This window comes from Hippocampus comes, unplaced genomic scaffold (genome assembly GCF_001891065.2).
Source record: "Hippocampus comes isolate QL1 unplaced genomic scaffold, H_comes_QL1_v1.1 scaffold107, whole genome shotgun sequence".
Lineage (NCBI taxonomy): Eukaryota > Metazoa > Chordata > Actinopteri > Syngnathiformes > Syngnathidae > Hippocampus > Hippocampus comes.
The window spans coordinates 1,083,750-1,101,015 of NW_017804846.1; the positions used below are offsets into that span (position 1 = coordinate 1,083,750).

At 41.9% G+C, this 17,266-nt stretch overlaps 1 protein-coding gene across 4 annotated transcripts in view; it reads right to left on the minus strand.

Annotated features, from left to right (window-relative positions):
* The window catches only part of ccdc88c (coiled-coil domain containing 88C), a 45,511-nt gene that overhangs the window by 12,267 nt on the left and 15,978 nt on the right, over window positions 1–17,266 (minus strand). For all 4 annotated transcript variants that reach the window (XR_002169049.1, XR_002169047.1, XM_019876679.1 and 1 more), the window contains exons 6-26: window positions 17,086–17,169; window positions 16,680–16,823; window positions 14,987–15,207; window positions 14,836–14,917; window positions 14,240–14,398; window positions 13,848–13,994; window positions 12,988–13,138; window positions 12,729–12,910; window positions 12,047–12,184; window positions 11,584–11,868; window positions 10,704–11,501; window positions 10,424–10,551; window positions 10,187–10,328; window positions 9,464–9,613; window positions 9,033–9,194; window positions 7,770–8,047; window positions 6,999–7,142; window positions 6,195–6,381; window positions 5,275–5,420; window positions 3,701–3,790; window positions 2,058–2,362 (exon numbers count right to left, since the gene is read on the minus strand). Coding sequence is in view for 2 of the 4 variants with exons in the window: in XM_019876679.1 (XP_019732238.1) it covers window positions 2,058–2,362; window positions 3,701–3,790; window positions 5,275–5,420; window positions 6,195–6,381; window positions 6,999–7,142; window positions 7,770–8,047; window positions 9,033–9,194; window positions 9,464–9,613; window positions 10,187–10,328; window positions 10,424–10,551; window positions 10,704–11,501; window positions 11,584–11,868; window positions 12,047–12,184; window positions 12,729–12,910; window positions 12,988–13,138; window positions 13,848–13,994; window positions 14,240–14,398; window positions 14,836–14,917; window positions 14,987–15,207; window positions 16,680–16,823; window positions 17,086–17,169 (4,123 nt within the window). In the remaining 2 variants the exon portion in view is untranslated. The remainder of the gene's footprint in view (window positions 1–2,057; window positions 2,363–3,700; window positions 3,791–5,274; window positions 5,421–6,194; window positions 6,382–6,998; window positions 7,143–7,769; window positions 8,048–9,032; window positions 9,195–9,463; window positions 9,614–10,186; window positions 10,329–10,423; window positions 10,552–10,703; window positions 11,502–11,583; window positions 11,869–12,046; window positions 12,185–12,728; window positions 12,911–12,987; window positions 13,139–13,847; window positions 13,995–14,239; window positions 14,399–14,835; window positions 14,918–14,986; window positions 15,208–16,679; window positions 16,824–17,085; window positions 17,170–17,266) is intronic.

Sequence of the window (17,266 nt, forward strand, 5' to 3'; positions counted from 1 at the left end):
GCACCACTCCCGGCCTGAAAAAAATGCAAAACGGATCGGATCACTTCCAGACAGTCGCGCATTATAGACAGATGGAAAGATAGACAGATGGACCAGTTAACATGGACCAACAATCTCACCAGTGTTGAAGGATAACCACGGTTGCCTTTTTTGCAATACATGCGTTCCTGTCTTCCGTCTTTGAATTATTGCAAGTGCGAACTGAGCAAAACAAAATCCTTACTGTACGGGAGAAACCGTACTACCATTCAGCCCCGTAACATTCTTTCCATAGGGGAAACTTTGGTCGCTCTGCGGGACGGGATAAAATTATCCGATCGGAATAAAATTTTGCGCACATCCTTGTGTCATAGTATCGACAAGATTTCCGACCCGGCCCGACGAATCCGACAAACTTTTCCAAAATGGACCACCCTAGTGTGTACATGTATATATGTAAATACAGTATGGATGTGAATATACTGTATATGCATGTGTATGTACTGTAGATCCATCCATTCATTTACAACACCGCTGATCCTGAACGGGGTCATAGGTCGGTGCTGGAGCCTATGCCAGCTGACTTCGGGTGGAAGACGGACTGCGCCCTGAACTGGTCGGCAGTCAGTCGCGGGGCACATATAAAGACAAACAACTATACACACCCACATTCATGCCGTCACTGAGTGGAAACCGATCCCACGCTGCCCATACACAAGTCAGGCGAGTGTACCACTACACTACCAGTGACTTGTACTGTATTTTGGCGTATATACAGGTAAATAACAAAAGACTAATACAAAAAGATGAGGTAGATAAATAACTGTTCATATTTTATGGAGATGGGGCAATATTAAATGAATTGTACTTCTTTCAGACATGTAAGTTAAACTACTGTTCAGTTTTCTTGTCTATGATTGCCCTGGTCATCCATTTTGTACTATTATTCTGTTTTAGAAAAAACAAACACACATTGTTAGGGTGTTCTTGATTCCAATTTGCATTATGATCTCTTATCAAAAAGTCTTCTCAAAATTATTGACTTCGATGTGAATTTTAACAACCACCATTTCACAACCGCAATTTCCAAATCCACCTATTAACAAAAACATAGCTCGGAATTCTCTGTCTCAACTAGACAGAGAACAACATCGATCCATCCATCCATTTCCTGATCCAATTATCCTCACAAGGGTCACAGGGCTTGCTGGAGCCTATCCCAACTGTCTTCGGGCAGTAGGCGGGGGACACCCTGAACCGGTTGCCAGCCAATCGCAGGGCACACAGAGACAAACAACCAACCTAAGGACAATTTGGAGTGTTGCATTAACATGCCACGCGTGTTTTTAGAATGTGGGAGGAAACCGGAGTATCCGGAAAAAAAACATTCAGACACAGGGAGAACTTGCAAACTCCACCCAGGGAGGTCAGAACCAGAATCGAACCCTACACCTCTGCACCGTGAGGCCGACGCGCTAACCAGTCTGCCATGCTGTTGGTCTATAAATCTCAAAATGAATGTTCTTATATCAAAATACATGCAAGATGTACTAGTACTCTACGAATCAGCCAGACCCTTCAGGTCATCTGGCACAGGTGTCTTGTGTGTTCCCAGAACCAGAACCCAAAAAAGTGAGGCAGCATTTTCGGTATTATGCTCCTCCCCTCTGGAACAAACCCCTCTGCTCACACTGTCAGTTCATTTAAATTAGGGCTCGAAACGTTATTTTTTGACTGCAGCATTCTCATGAACAATCTTGTTTCTTTTTCTTTTTTGTTCATGTTAGCGACCGATCTGGCTGTTGCTCATCATGGCACACGTGTGCGTGTGTATGCGTGTGTGCGGGAACGGGACAATTGCGGGTTGGTTGGCTCATTGAAAAGTGGATCTTCGGTCAAAAAATGTTGGGCACCCCTGACATATAGTATCAATATGGAATACCTCACACAGTCTTGTGCTTCTGAATTGTAGATTTCACCTGAAAATCCTGAAATGAATCACGCGTTGAAAATATACATGCTAAAAAAAGAGAGCAGTGTGTGCACATGCGTGTGTGAGTGTATGTGTGTTTATCTACCTCGGCTGTTGGGCGTCAATGTTGGACTCTGGAGGCCCAGGCTTGGGCTGTTGCTGTGGTTATTATGTTTACTGTGGGTGTGGCCATTGTCCCAGGAGTCATTTCCTGTTCTCTGAGGGCCAGGGGGTGGGGTTTCTGGGGGGAGTAAGGGAGGGGGGGCAGGTAGTGGGATGTCAGGTGCACTCTTTGTCCATTCTCTCTCTTGAGTCCCTTCCTTGTCTCGATCTCCACCCCGCTCCCTGCTCCTCTCCTTCCTCGGTTTCATGAGTTTGACGAAAGCCATGGCGCTAGACCAATGACTCCTCCTGACAACGCACAGAATACTTTTAATCAGAACCTTCCAGCTATACATTTTCTCCAACCACGGGAGCATCTGGAACTTCTCCCAGCTGACTTTGGAAGGTATAACCTGAACTGGTTCCCAGTTAATCACAAGGCACACGCTGGAAACAATTCAAACACAACAAATCATTGTCAAAATATTTTGGATTGACATTTCATATCCTACTTTACACATTGTTGTTTGTTTTAGAGAGAGAGAGAAAGAAAGAGAGATATTACTGAGACATCTCTTATGCTGCCTTCAGGTAGTTCAAATATACCCAGATACATATTTGCACATAGTATATCCCCCCCCCACCAAAAATTATATATACTATACAATTATATATTGGCCCGAATATAAGACGGCCCTGATTATAAGACGACCCCCTCTTTTTCAAGACTCAAGTTTGAAAAAATACTTTTTGAACACCAAATTAATTTTTATAAAGAAAATAATTACAGTACATCTGAAACTAATGATTATAACAAGATATTTGAGAGAAAAAGCATGTTATTTTGCCTCATTCAAATCTTAATATCTGAACATTTAAATATGTAAACTAAAGTGCAATCACATTCGTAAATGAATGGCTTCTGGTTTTTGAAATGTAAATTACATCATAACTTCTCCTCAGCTGCCGGTTAACCTTGCCGATCTTCGACCCACTTTTCTTTTGTTGCTACGTTTCTCCATTTTCTGTTATCTCTTCTATTATTTTCTTCTTTTTTCTTTCTTACCACTATGTTTTATTTTTCTTGTTCGTGCTACCGCTATTTTTATTTTTATTCTTCGTGACAGGTTCGCTTTGGCCTGGATATATAGACACACACACACATACATACATATACATATATATATATATATATATATATATATATATATCAAAGAGAGAGAGAAAACCCTATATATACACAGTACATACAACCCACATCCTGTTGAGTCCCCTCCAAAGGTATTGGACTGACAGGTCACTTCCTTTGCTTTTGTTGTGCACTGAAGACATTTGGATTTCTGATCAAAAGATGAATATCACATTGAAGTTAGGAATGGTGATTGCAACAGAATGTGTTCTGAAGCCTAAAAAGCCATTTGGGCTGGCATTTTACAGAAAAATGCACTTAAACTAATCAGGAGAAGCTTCATCATGCATCAGGACAATGACCCAAAACACACTGCCAACACAACAAAGCACTTCATCATGGGTTAAAAGTAGAAGGTATTAGACTGGCCAAGACAACCCACGCAGACACGGGGAAAACATGCAAACTCAACACAGGAAGGCCTGAGCCGGAATCGCACCCTGCACCTCTGTACTTACTTTTTGGGTGTAGGGTCATAGAACTTGTACTGGTCCATGATCTTCTCTTCTAATTTCTCTTTCTGACGACGAAGAGCGTTCAGTTTATCACTAACAGAGTCAAAGAAGGAAAGAAACAGACATTTTTTTGCAAAAAGTCCCTAGAAACTGTTTTTCATGCTTTGTTATCATACCTGTCAACCTCGGCTAATAGCTGCCCTTATAAATGATTACGATTCCCCTTACAAAGCAACAAAAACCCGTACAACGGTTTACCGCGCATGCGCACATCATGCTTTATCAATCCGACCGTACGCAGCAATGAAAAAAAATATACGATTGAGGATTACTTTTGCTGGTTTGCCGTGACAATAGTCGCGATCGACAACGGCATTGTCGTTGGCTATCAGCAGGTGAGACGATCTGGATTTGAGCCAAAACGGTCTTTGTGAGTTCGGTTCACAATTTTTTTTTTCCCTATAAAAGTTGTAATATGCCGTACATGATTTGAAATGATGAAAAAACGTATAAAATACGGGGAAAACAACAAGTTGACAGGTATGTGTTATCAAAGTCAAAATTGCCCCTTTTCCACTTCACAACAGTTCAGATCTACTCCTTATTTTGATTTGTAATTTTTTTTTAGCAATAATTGTGGTAAACAAAGGAGACTCAAGTCAACCAGGGAGTGCTGCAGCAAAGTGGAGACTGTGGAGTATCAAGGCACTGACAAATTGCATTTGCTTTTCACAACGTCCACTGCAGGGTAGGTCGCAGAATGGCAGCGGGACGACAGCGGCATCGCACCAGCTTGCCCATATTTGCCACTGGTTGCTAAGTGACCAAGTGGGAAGTAGCCTAGTGACTTCTTCTGCTGGTTTTGATGTACAAGTAAAACTTTCAAAAACTAATATTTTTATTGTTAAAAATGCTGAAATCACACATTTCAAACACTTTCAACCAACATGGTCCAAAGTCGTGGAGGTCTGCCTTTTTTACCACGTTACAGAAGGACATCTACCTTGTGTTGCAACTCGTCAGGAAAACTACGACACCACCCGCATTAATTATTGATTCCGCTATTTGTCATATTTTGCTTTTCTCTGCTGTTTTTGCTGTCAATCTGGAATCACTCCGCCACAATCTATCGGCAGGGTGTGGCGATGCATAAACAATCAATGGGTTCGTGAATGGCTTATTGTGATGTGCCAAGTGCAGTGTGAAAAGGCCTCATGCTGCAGCTTCCACTCAACAAGGGCAGCGTACGTTAGCATGTTTGTACTAATTTCCATTAGGGTTATACGTTACAAAGCCTGTAGGAATGACAAAGCTGCTTGATCAACAGTGGTTTCCATCACCCATGAGGCATCTGCTCAGCATCCTTAGACGGCCAGCTAGTACCTGATGGCACCAATTGCCAGCGGAAAAGGGTCAGTGATAAAGTGGTGTGTCAAAGGGGCTTGAGTTCTACAGAATGAATTGCAATTGCAAAGGGTGGTGTCTACACTGCATACAACACAGTACGGAGACAATAAAGTACAGTTTCTTATGTTCCCTTGTACATCGAGTAAATATGTTGGTGCGCGAATAGTTACATGTACAGCTTCTGCTCCTGATGATAAAGCTCTTTGCTCTCCATGCTTCTTTCCAGCAGAGTGTGATTTTGCTGACTCAAAAGGTTGATCTGGCTCAGCAGGTGATGATTTTCTTCTTCTAAGTTCCCTTTCAGGCGACTTAATAGCTGGTTCAAACCAAATGCATTCCAGAGTTGACACAAGCGTATCGCCTAATTACCGTATTTTCCACACAATAAGGCGCACCTAAAAGCATTACAATTTCTCAAAAGCCAACAGTGCGCTTTATAATCCGGTGTGCTTTGTATACACGTCTCTTTATATTTCCCATTGAGTTGTTTCCCTGTTAGGGTTCCGATGCCATCTAGTGGTGATTATTAGCAGGAACCAATTGTAACCTAAAAGGGTTCTGCCCGACACAAATTGACTGGCGCATTCGTCAACACGCACTGAAACAGAGCTCACAAAGCTCCGCGCAGCCATTATGAAACGAAGATAATACCAAAAGCAGAGTTAACGACTGACAAAGGAAGGAGACAAGCAAGGCTTCAAAGGATATTTAGACCCTTATGAATGTGAGCCCATGAGGTTTGTCTGTCTTTTTGTCGAATCAATTGTCATAATAAATTTTGTCTTTCATTTATTGTTTTGTAATGCCATTTGTATTTATATGTTTCATGTCCATGTTTGTGACCAGTTCTTCATGGCTTTGCTGGGTGATAAAGCTTTATTGTATTGTATTCACTTTAGCGTAGCTCCATCTAGTGGTTGCATAATGCCACCGCAGCCACTATTGGAGCTTCTATTCTATGCAATGCAATGAAAACAGTTTTGAAATAGGCCATTCATTGAAAATGTGCCTTATAATCCGGAGCGCCTCATTGTGGAGAAAATATGGTACATGAACAAAACTACTTTTTTACATTTGGGAAAAGGTTTACCTCACAGTGGTTGTCTAGTTTGGTCATAGTGAGGTCCAAGCCCTGGTGTTGCTCCATGAGCGTATCATACCGTGACATCCATCGATTCACTTCCAGCTGGGCAGTGCTAAATGAGGTCTTGAGTTCATTCATCTGCTGCTGTAGCGCATTGCACTGCGCAGATTGTTGGGATTCGCTATGTGACATCCTAAAGATTGTACAGGACAAGAGCCAATAAATATGTTTCTTCTGAAGCTGCAATATTACCTTATTTCATAGATTTTTGAAAATTGGAGACAATAATCGCCACGAGAACTGAATAACACTAGGGAATGATTTGAGGATAATAAAACTGTGCAGTCACAATAGGTCAGTACTATGAATATCAGCAAACAGAAGACTAGCATAGCAGTTTGTTCTCTTAACCTTGTAGCTGCGTGTTTTATTACACGTTAATTTCATAATTTTTTTGAAGAAAAGGGGGATCTTACATGTCTATAGCTTGGTATCATAAAGGAAAAACTGAGATCAGTTTTGGATTCCACACCCAAACATTTGTTAAAAATGGCTGTCAAACCTAACTCAACAAAAAAAATGTGTTCCCCAGTGTAATCTCTTTGTTGACCAACACCCCCTCACTGAGCTGTCCACAACAATCAAGAGTCTCATGCCCCAAATCACAATCACAAGTATTGCGTGTTCAAATGTAACCTGATGTGGTATAGACATTGACTTCAAGGAACTAAAAAAAAAAAAAAAAAAAAAAATCGTAATCTGGAGCTCTGCATGGATGTCATAAACCTGTCAGTGTCTGCCATCTTGTACCTGTCCACTTCATTTTTAAGTTGAAGGTTTTCTTGCTGCAATAGCCGATTCTTCTGGTGCTCTTGGTTTAATGCCTCTCTCTCCTTCTGACCCCGCCCTTCTAATTCCTCCCATTTCTCTTTTTGCTGCAACAAAGCGCAATACCTGCAAAGAGACAGAGAGAAATTACACAGAGGTCAATTAGTTTTCAGAAGAAAAAAAACAAATGCTGCCATCAATCATGAATATAGTTGCATATAGAGCTGCAACTAATGATTGGTACTTCAATAATGGATTCATCTGTTGATTTTTTTTTCATGAATCAATGAATCAGGTAAACATTTTTTTTTATACATTTCTATCCCTTTCGAAAATAAGATAAGAAAACCTTTATTTGTCTCACAATGGAGAAATTTGCAATCTACAGCAGCAAAAATAAATAAATAAATACAAAATAATAATATATATATATTTTTAAAAAAAACATTATTTCAAATTTACATTGTGGAAATCTGCCCAAACAGAATGCTGCATTCTGCTGCATCGTGTTAAAAATTACATTCGCAAACGACTTAGTCCTATGCTGGACTTGTGTGTTACACAAATGTGCATTGACCGCTCTACTTGTGCGCGACATGACGTGTGACATAGAGCGATTAAACGTAATAAAAGGTTTTTACAACATACCATTTAATTCAATTGCTGAGTCACAATTTTGATGTTCAACTGAAAATTCAAAACTGGGGGGAAAGTGCTTGTGTTCGACCTTGTATTTGTATGTGACAAACTTACTTGCTGTGCATTGTTCTGTGTTCGCCCTCTAGTGTCCTCTGCTTGACTTTCAGAGCCGTGTGTTGACTGATCAACTCCTCGTACTCATGTGCTTGCCTCTCATGTACATTCAGCAAGCGCTCGTGGTCATTGAGAACGCTTTCTCTGCCTCGCCAGGCCTCCTCGCGCTGTCTTTGCCATGACTCGACCTCATTCTCCAAGGCGGTGACTTGGCCTTGCAACACGGCATTCTGAGCCATGAGAGATGCACTCTGGGACGACAGTGTGGAGTTTTCCACCTAGGAGACAGTAACATCCATTATACCAGGGGTCTGCAACCTGAGTCTCCAAAGCCGCAGGCGGCTCCTTCATCCTTCTGCTTGGGCTCGCTGTGACTTTGGAAAATCAATTGTTAGTATTACACTTTAAATTTGTTTTAATTTTAGTTACTAAATTTGAAGACTATGGTGCTCTTGTAACATTAAAATAAAACTTTTTTTTTTCCTCTCAAAATATGCGGCAGAGCTGCCTTCACCTGGGACCAAGATTTTCTGAGCTATTCGAACCCCTGCAAGCAACCCAAGAAAAAAACAGTATCTGAAGTAAAATAATAATAATATTACGTGCCACATCGGCTACATTAAAAACAAACATCATTCACACATCACAGATGAAGGCTTACAATTGTGCGGGAAAGCCTTACTGCCTTGATGTGCCGACACTGTACGCCGAGGTTCAGGAGGATAAATCACATCAAACAGGTAAAAAAATATTTTAAATGACTATTATTATTCAATTCTATACATATGCTTACATTGTTAAGTGAATTTGGTTTTTTTTTTCTAATTCAAGATGACAGCTGACTGCACACAGCACACATAATAAAATGATGACCAAACAGAAGCAGATGGCCTTTTTGGTTTGTGGCAGCTGGATAATTTAAAGTTGGCTTTAATCTGACTCAAAAAATGAGTGTTTTATTTAAAAGATTCAACCAAATGTCTTTTTTTTTCAGAGTTCAAAATATTTTCGGTACATGTACGAAAAACATGTAGCATTCTCTGTAGCAGGTCATTGATTTCATAAATGCAACATACTACAGTTTAATTCATACATACAGGGAAAAAATAGAGAGGGAGAGGGAGGGAGAGAGAAAGAGTAAAGAATTTGAGATTTGGATATGATTTGTTCGTTACTGTGGTATGAAACAAAGTAAAACAACATGCCGAAAATATGATTGTGAACAAAATGATTGCCTAAAGTGTTTCCGAATGATCTGTGTACCTGAAGTTGTGCTGTCTGAGTATGCAGAGCTGAATTCTGCTCCTGCAGCACTGTGGTGTGTCGCTGCAGTGTTGCCATTTGGTTGTTGAGTGAACTGTTTTGGTTCTCAAGCTGTTTAAGCTGATCCTTCAACAAACTGCTCTGAGTCTGCAATGAGGCATTCTAGGGAAAATACGGACACTGTTAATAATGACAAGAGGCAAGAACTACTCAGAAAATATGACTGAATTACAAAACAGTGATGTATTTACAGGAAACTGGATGACATGAATTCATATGTTTGAAAATCAAACTAAATTTAATTTCTGAGCAATGGGGTGAATGTTAACAAGCATCAATGACATTATATCAATTAGACATTAGTGTGTGTGGGTGTGTGACACTCCCACACATACTCAATCGCGTGCAACCCCCCCACCCCCGAAACTTACATTCTTCTCGATCTCAATGAGATGATCTTTGATACGGAGAAGCTCAGCAGTTGCTGAGCCGCTCCGCCCGTGTCCTCCTGAGAACTCAGGGGGGTTGTGGTTTTCTTCTCTCTCCTGTTGCTCACGGAAAGTAGACACTTTCTCAAGTGCCTGAATCAAAATGAAAATAAAACAAATTCTCGTGGGTCTCTCTCTATTTTTACACAGATGTCTCTTACTCATTCTGAATTTAGTTATGTATGTTGGTATATGTTTCTGTGTCGACAGATTTAATTCTGGGGCGATAGCGAGCCTGACACCAACATGCAAGTGCTGTTGCTTCTTTGCTGCTTATTGGCAATATGTTACACCATGCAAATTGACTTCATGTGCAAATTACTGAATTGGAGAAGACTTTCTTAAAAATTGAAGCTACAACTTCATCAAGAAATGGTTAAATAAATAATAGGGGGGTCTCTAGACACCACATTTTCCCCACAAAACTGTTTAGGAAAGGCAAGGTACTCCTTTTATTGGGTGTTTAAATACCAGAAGTCAGAACAGGTCCTAATAACTGGAAGTTAACTACTCAGTGCAGTCTTTCCTGGTGTGTACTTGACCACCTTCACATTATGTTTCTTAACTTATTTGGCAAAACAACAGTTTAAGTAAAATTCACTTGCCCACTAATTCAAAACTACTGACATGAAGCGAATGCTCGGCTGTGTTTTTATTTTCACTCACAGTAGCTAGCTCATTCTGTAGCGTGGCGTTGCGTGTGTTGCTCTCTTCGAGTTTCTTCTCCAGATTGGAGATTTTGCCCTCTTTAATCTTCATTGCCTGTTGGACCGTTTCCTCCAGTCGGGATTCAAGCAGCTTGTACTTGCTGACGCACACAAGCACGAGTCAACGTCAACATTTTATAGTAAGGCTTCTCGGTACTCCAACAACGTGACTGTATTTGGTGCGATTTCAAGCTACCTATCTTCCAGCATGTGCTCCTGCTGTAGTAGTCTTTCTCGGTTCAGTCCGACCTTCTCCAGTTCTTCATTGAGTCTTTCCAACTCGACGCTGTGCTGCTGGACTCTCAATTTCTCGGACACCAACTCCTACACACAATGCTCTCTGTTACGCTTACAGTTAATTACAAACCTATGTACACCCGTATGTGCCATCCTACTGTGCAGTATATAATGTGAGTAGCTCACGCCACACAAAGTCCTCGATATCTACCCCAAAAAAACAACGATGTCACTCTTACCTCTCGAAGTGTAACCAACGTTCTCTTGTCAATGGTGGCCTGTTTGTGCAGCTCCTTGTTCTCCCTCTCCAACTCTTTGGCCTTGAGTGCCGCCTCCTTAAGCAAATTCACTTCTTTTCTCATATCTACGCCGTCTTTCTCCGCCAGAGCCAACTGACGAGCCTTCTCTTCCAGCTCTGCCTCCTTACCTTCCAGGAGCATTCTGTTCCTCCAACTCTCTTTTTCCAGGTGCTTCCTTCCCTTCTCAGACTGTTCCAGGTCCACCAGCATCTTCAGTCTCTCGTTGTCCCCTTCCTCTCTCCTCCTCTGCTCCTGACTCAGATCTTCTATTTCTTTTCTCAGCTCTTCCTGCCTACGCAATGCTTCCTGCTCCTCTCTCTCCATTTGTTCCCGCTCCTCTTTCAACTTCTCCATCTCACCCTCTAAGCGATGCTTCTCTTGATTTAGTGTGGCAACATTGACTTCCAGCCTCTCTCCTCTCTTCCTCTCGCCGTGTAACTCCACTCCAACCTCCTCCAATCTCCTCTGCAGTTCTTGCAATTCTTTCTGCACCTCCTTGTAGTCCTCCTGTTGTTTTGTGAGGAGAGAGGCTGAGGAGCGCAGATTTTCCACAGAGCAGCGGAGGTCCAAGTTTTCCTTTGTCAGGAGGCTATTTTCTGCTTCCTGTCTCTTCAGTTGCTGAAGCCCTTGTTGACCCTCCTCGGCTTCCCGTTTCAGTCTGTGCACGTCCTGCTCCAGGGAGGACACCTGCTTCTCAAGAAACTCCGACCTCTCGCTGCAAGCACGCAGAGATGTCACCTGGAGACCCAAACGTCCAAGTCAATCACTTTGTTTTTGCCCCCCTTCAGGAATCATATCATCGATAAAGGTAATGGCTTACCTCTCTGTTAAGAGCATCCCTGCTCCTCTCCGTCTTGGCCATCTCCCTCTCTACTTCACTGCATCTTTCTGCCCTCTCCCTCAGCCTATCTGCCTCTTCTTTGGAAAGCATGAGTTGAGTTTCCAGACTTGCTAACCGGGCACTGGTATCAGTAATGCCTTGGTGTAGGAGGCGATTCTCTGCTTCCACCTCGCGGACCCTTGTTTCACTGTGAGACTGCGCCCGCTCACGAAGCGACACCATAGCATCAAAAAGATGCTGCTTCTCACTCTCCAATTCTGAAATCTTGTGAAACAGGAGAAATAAAGCGGGAAGGTCTTTAGCAAGGCACAAGATCCAATGATTCTTTCTGTTGTACTTTGTGTTTACTGAAGCTTGATATGTCTTTGCTCTTCATCACATCATGACGGACTGAACTTCTCTGGTGTACAACTGAGCTTCTGACGGTGTTGCTAGAATTTACCTGTCGGTCTTTGTCTGCTCTTAGAGCGTGCATTTCTCTTTCCAGATTTTGCTTTTCCTTCAACAATTCCTCCCCAAGTGACTCCATGTCTTGATTGGTCAGTTTCTCCTGGTCCAGCAAGCCCTGGAGACGCTCCAACTGAGAGAGACCCAAATTTAGTCATGTAAAAGATTAGTTTACACCAGTGTTTCTCAATTATTTTCTGTCATGCCCCCCCCTAGGAAGAGGAAAACATCTCGCCCCCCCCCCGCACGACTATAAATCGTATCATTTGTCTATAAAACTGTTATAAGTACACCTCTGCATTACACTGTACTCTTAACAAACACTGGTTTACACACAACCCATTATATATTGAGACAAACAAAATCCAGAATCAAAATTAAAACAGAGTGAGACAAGACAAGGTCTCAGATGATCTCCTTTGCTCCCTTTCAATCCCCTATTTTGCAGTACTCAACAACAGAACCTTTAGTGGTTCTCATTTCATATCAGGTAGGCTACTTTTTAACAAGGTTTTTAAGTTTTACATCCAATTTTGGGTGTGCCTGGTTAGCAGAGAAGCATCCACAAGCCTGTTTTTGCACACGCAAACTTGAGGGCTCCACTGTCCAGGCTTGACTGTACTTCTTTCTATGAAGGGCTTAAATGGCTTACATTTTAAACCCGTTTTTTTTTCTACCTTGGTACTGAGACCCTGGTTATCCCTGTCCAGCTCTTGGGTATGGAGTTGCTTCTCTTGCAGGTGGTGATTCTCCTCTTTTAGTCTTTCAATCGAGGTTTGCAGCTCCCTGTTCTCTTTCTCCAGCTTCAAAACTCGACTGGAGACACACTCGTTGAGCTCATGGACAAACGATTTCCGGGCTGCAGCACACCGATAATTGAGAAGTCAGGTTCGGTGGAAAACAGTAATGGAAAATGTGTAGGTACCGCTATCTTACTTTCTGAGATAGAATTGTCTTGGTTTTTGGTTAGCTGTTCCAGTTCCCATCCCAGATGAGCTGATTCGTTCATACTCTGTTTCTGTCCAATCTCCAGAAGCATGTTCTCCTCCACCAGCTCCTCGAGCCGACGGCGCTCACTGTCCCTCTCCTGCAAAGACCACAACAAACATTTGTGTCTTAGAGCAAATACAACATACGAGAATACCAACTTGCATGACCACTTATACAAAAGAGCATGAGCTGAATGTTGAGGAGGCTGCGAAATTCTCAGCAGATTATGCAATTAATCAGAATTTTGTTGCAGGTCAGTGTACTGCGCATGCATATAAATATCACTTTATAAAACATTTTGCCATCTTACATATTTAATTTTTGCCTTCAATCCATCCATCCTTCCATCCATGGATGGATGGAAACTGTCCCAGCTGTCTTTGGGCAGTTGGCGGAGTACACCCTGAAATGGTTGCCAGCGAATCGAATGGCATACATATACAAACAACCATTCGCGCTCACAATCACACCGAGGGACAATTTAGTGTGTTCAATTAACCTAGGGGGCATGTTTTTACATGGAGAAAACCCAGGCAGGCACAGGGAGAACTCCACACAGCAAGGCCGGGCCCTGGAATCAAAATCTGAAACCTCTGTCCCGTGAGACAGATGTGATAACCACTTATGCACCCTACCGCCGCATTAGGTTGCTCGTGACCAAAATAAATACGTTTTTGTCTCCAAATGGATAACTGTGCTATGTAGTGAGCAACTGTGTACGATGAGCAATTGTAACATTCCACTTTTATTTGTCCTTAACAGTGTATTAAGACAAGGAAGTTGTATGTGATATAATGACACCATACCATTTCCAAGTCACGTATTTTCGCTCGTAGTAGCAGGTTGTCCTTCTCCATAGCATGAACTTTCTCACAGCGCCCCCTGGAGACTGATAGTTGGTCCTCCAGCAAAACTTTAGTCTCCATAAGGGTCAGGTTGTCTTCACGAAGCTCCTAAAATCCACACATATTAAGTATAGATGGCGTGTGAGTCCCTCTAGCTACATATTAGTTTTGGGTCTTCAGAAATCTTTTTCATACAGGTGTGTTAAACAGGGTTGGATCCATCACTGTAGATGAAGAATCCAGAGTTTTTTGGTGATACAAAATATGAAATACATCGCTACAGAGATATAACAATCAAGAACGCATAGTCACAATTGATTCATAAATGTGAGTACCATTGAAGATGTGTTTACCTCCACTCTGTTCTTGTAGAAGTGAACGTCATTGAGCTTCTCTTTACACCGAGTCAACTCGGTGTCGAGTCGGTCGACCCGGGCCGCTTTCTCCCTCAAAGAGTCAACCTCATCCCGATACAGTCGTACAGAGCGAGCCTCACAAGATAGTGACTGATTCTGAACCACACACAGAAACATGAATACATACATGCTTTCTCTTTGGCTTCCGTGGACAATTATCTTGCGAGGCGTAATTTTTTTTCCTTTCTCCTTGTCACTTTGAGCCATTCATTTGAGTCAACTAGTCAGGTGACGTAAAGGTTAAAATTCTCAGGTGTCATATCATCAAATCTGAGCAAGGCTAGGTATCACCGACAAATAGTTTCTATGCACAATATACACCTGGGAGACAGTTTTGGTGAGACCAAAAGTGGAAATCATTTGTATTCAATTTGGGTTGTTAACTGTCTTAAAAATTCTGAGTTCGAGGAGGCCATCTTATCCCAATGAACATTACATATTCCTGACATGATGGCAACATCGTACACACGCAAATTACCGTATTTGATGATGATGAAGCACACAGTGGAGGGATTAACGCACGTGAAGCTAACCTCTTGTTTAAGTCTCTGAAGCTCCTGATCTAGATGCTCCACCTCATGTTTGGAATCCATCAACTGCTCAGTCTTCTCTTCGCTGCACACAGAATTTTACAATTATCTTGTGCCTACTGCATGGTGAGGTTAAAAGCCTCAGTCGACTCACAGCTCTTGTCTATATCTGCGAAGCTTGGCCTTCGTGTCCGCAAGCTCGACAGATAAATGCTGCTTCTCTTCTTTGGTAAGGCTGGCCACAGCCAAGGCTGATCCTTTGTTATTCACTATCACACCTCCTGAAGTATTCACTTGCCCTGGGTTACCTATTGATCTTTCCTGGGGATGCAGGCTGGATAAGTAGTCCCTCTCCTGGGTAAGATCCACAATGACCTAAAAGGGGTGACATCAATTCTCAATATATATCTATATAAATAAAAATATAGGTACCGTATTTTGCGCACTATAACGCTCACCTAAAAGCATTCAATTTTCTCTAAAGATGACAGTATGCCATATAATCTGATGCACCTTCTATATGGTGTTACAGTCTCTTTATAATCCCCGTTGAGTTGTTTCCCTGTTTGTGTTCCTATGCCATCTAGTGGTGATTATTAGCAGGAACCAATTGTAAGCTAAAAGGGTTCTGCCCGACACCAATTGACATGTGCATTCGCCAACCCACACTTCAACATACAACGACTTCGTTAGTATCTGCGCAGCCATTATGAAATGACGATGATACCCCAAGCATAGTTAACTACTGATTTAACTAGCCCCTTGTGGACGTGAGCCCACGAGGGCAATTGTCTTCATAATTTTGTCTTTCATTTATTGTTTTATAATGGCATTTGTATTTATGTTTCATGTCCATGTTTGTGACCAGTTCTCATTGTGACAGCTGCAGCGGTTGTGAAGGCTTTATATCAGTGTTTTTCAAACTGTTTTGAGCCAAGGCACACTTCTTTCATTGAAAAACTCTCGCGGCACACCACTAGCTGAAAATGTGAAAAAAAACCTGCTTATTTTAACAATTAACGTGTTATATTGTTACTATAACCGTTTTTAACATTTAAGAAAGACGCCATAACAGCTTGAAGTGGAATCAAATGAACACAAAGAAAAAAATATTTGATAAGCTTTCATATTTATTGTTTCACTGTCGTCCTGCATTCATGCGGCACAGATTCGCTTGTTAGCAATGTCTGGCGGCACACCAGTGTGCCGCGGCACAGGGTTTGAAAAACAGTGCTCTATATAAATAAAGCTGTATTGTATTGTATTCCCCTTAGCCTAGCACCATCTAGTGGATGCATAGCGAAACCGCAGCCACTATTGTATGCGCCTTATAATGCAATGCGCCCTATACCGTATATGAAAACAGTTTGAAAATAGGCCATTCATTCAAGGTGCGCTTTAAAATCCAAAGCGCCTTATAATGCAGAAAATACGGTAATGTAGCAAAATGTTCATTTCTCATTAAATGTATATGTGTTTTCATACGTTACGAATGTTTCCTGCATGTCTGACACTCAATTGTGATCAAACCTTTAAGGTGACAGTGCCTCGGTAAGCGGATGCCAGATGGCAAAAAAACTGCCATAAAGCTTTAAAAATAGTGCTAACCGGTGCATTAGCAGCCCATGTTTTTGGCCTGCTAGTTAGGGCACCCGACTCTTGAGTCGGGGGACGGTGGTCGCGTGTGTTCGAGCCTCGGTTTGCACCTGACCGTCACACCTGATCGATTGTACTTCAGCTTCGAAGTCAAGTTCATAGGACAACTATTTCATGAGATGTCTGCTATAGAAATTGTTCAATGTGTTTTATTCATAATTCTTTTTTTTTTTTGTGGCTGTTATTGTTACCTCACTGGCCTTGTCTCTCTGCGCTATCAGTTGCTGTAGAGACGTAGCCATGCTGCGTGACAATGGTTCAAGCTCTTCCTGTGCGAGCCCTGCTCCTTCCTCTAGCCATGAAAGGTCAAGAACATTCTGCTGGTTGTGGGTCACCTGCAAATTCAGACATTTACACACTTTTACTTTTCACTTGTTATACGACTGTTGTAGTCAGCAGTGGGACACTGCACCGAACTGTACTGAGATCTTTTTTCTGATATTTCACCGTTCCGAATTAGCTCAATAAGGAAAACCAAAATAACAGGATACAATTGATCAATCAAATAACCAAGTGCACCTAATGGTCTACAACGTAAAGTCCAGGATAGTCATCATGTTCATCGTTGACCATATACGTATACTGTTCTTCACTGACCTCCTGGATGTGAGAGACGATGGCAGCTTGGGTCTCAATGTCCAGCAGTTTGATCCTTTCGATCATCTCCTCCTTACGCTCACACTAATGATGAACACACACTTCAATCATTAGAAATATACATTTTTGCAAGTTGTTTTTATATTCCGCTATCGAAAATGGAAACTACAGGAAATATATT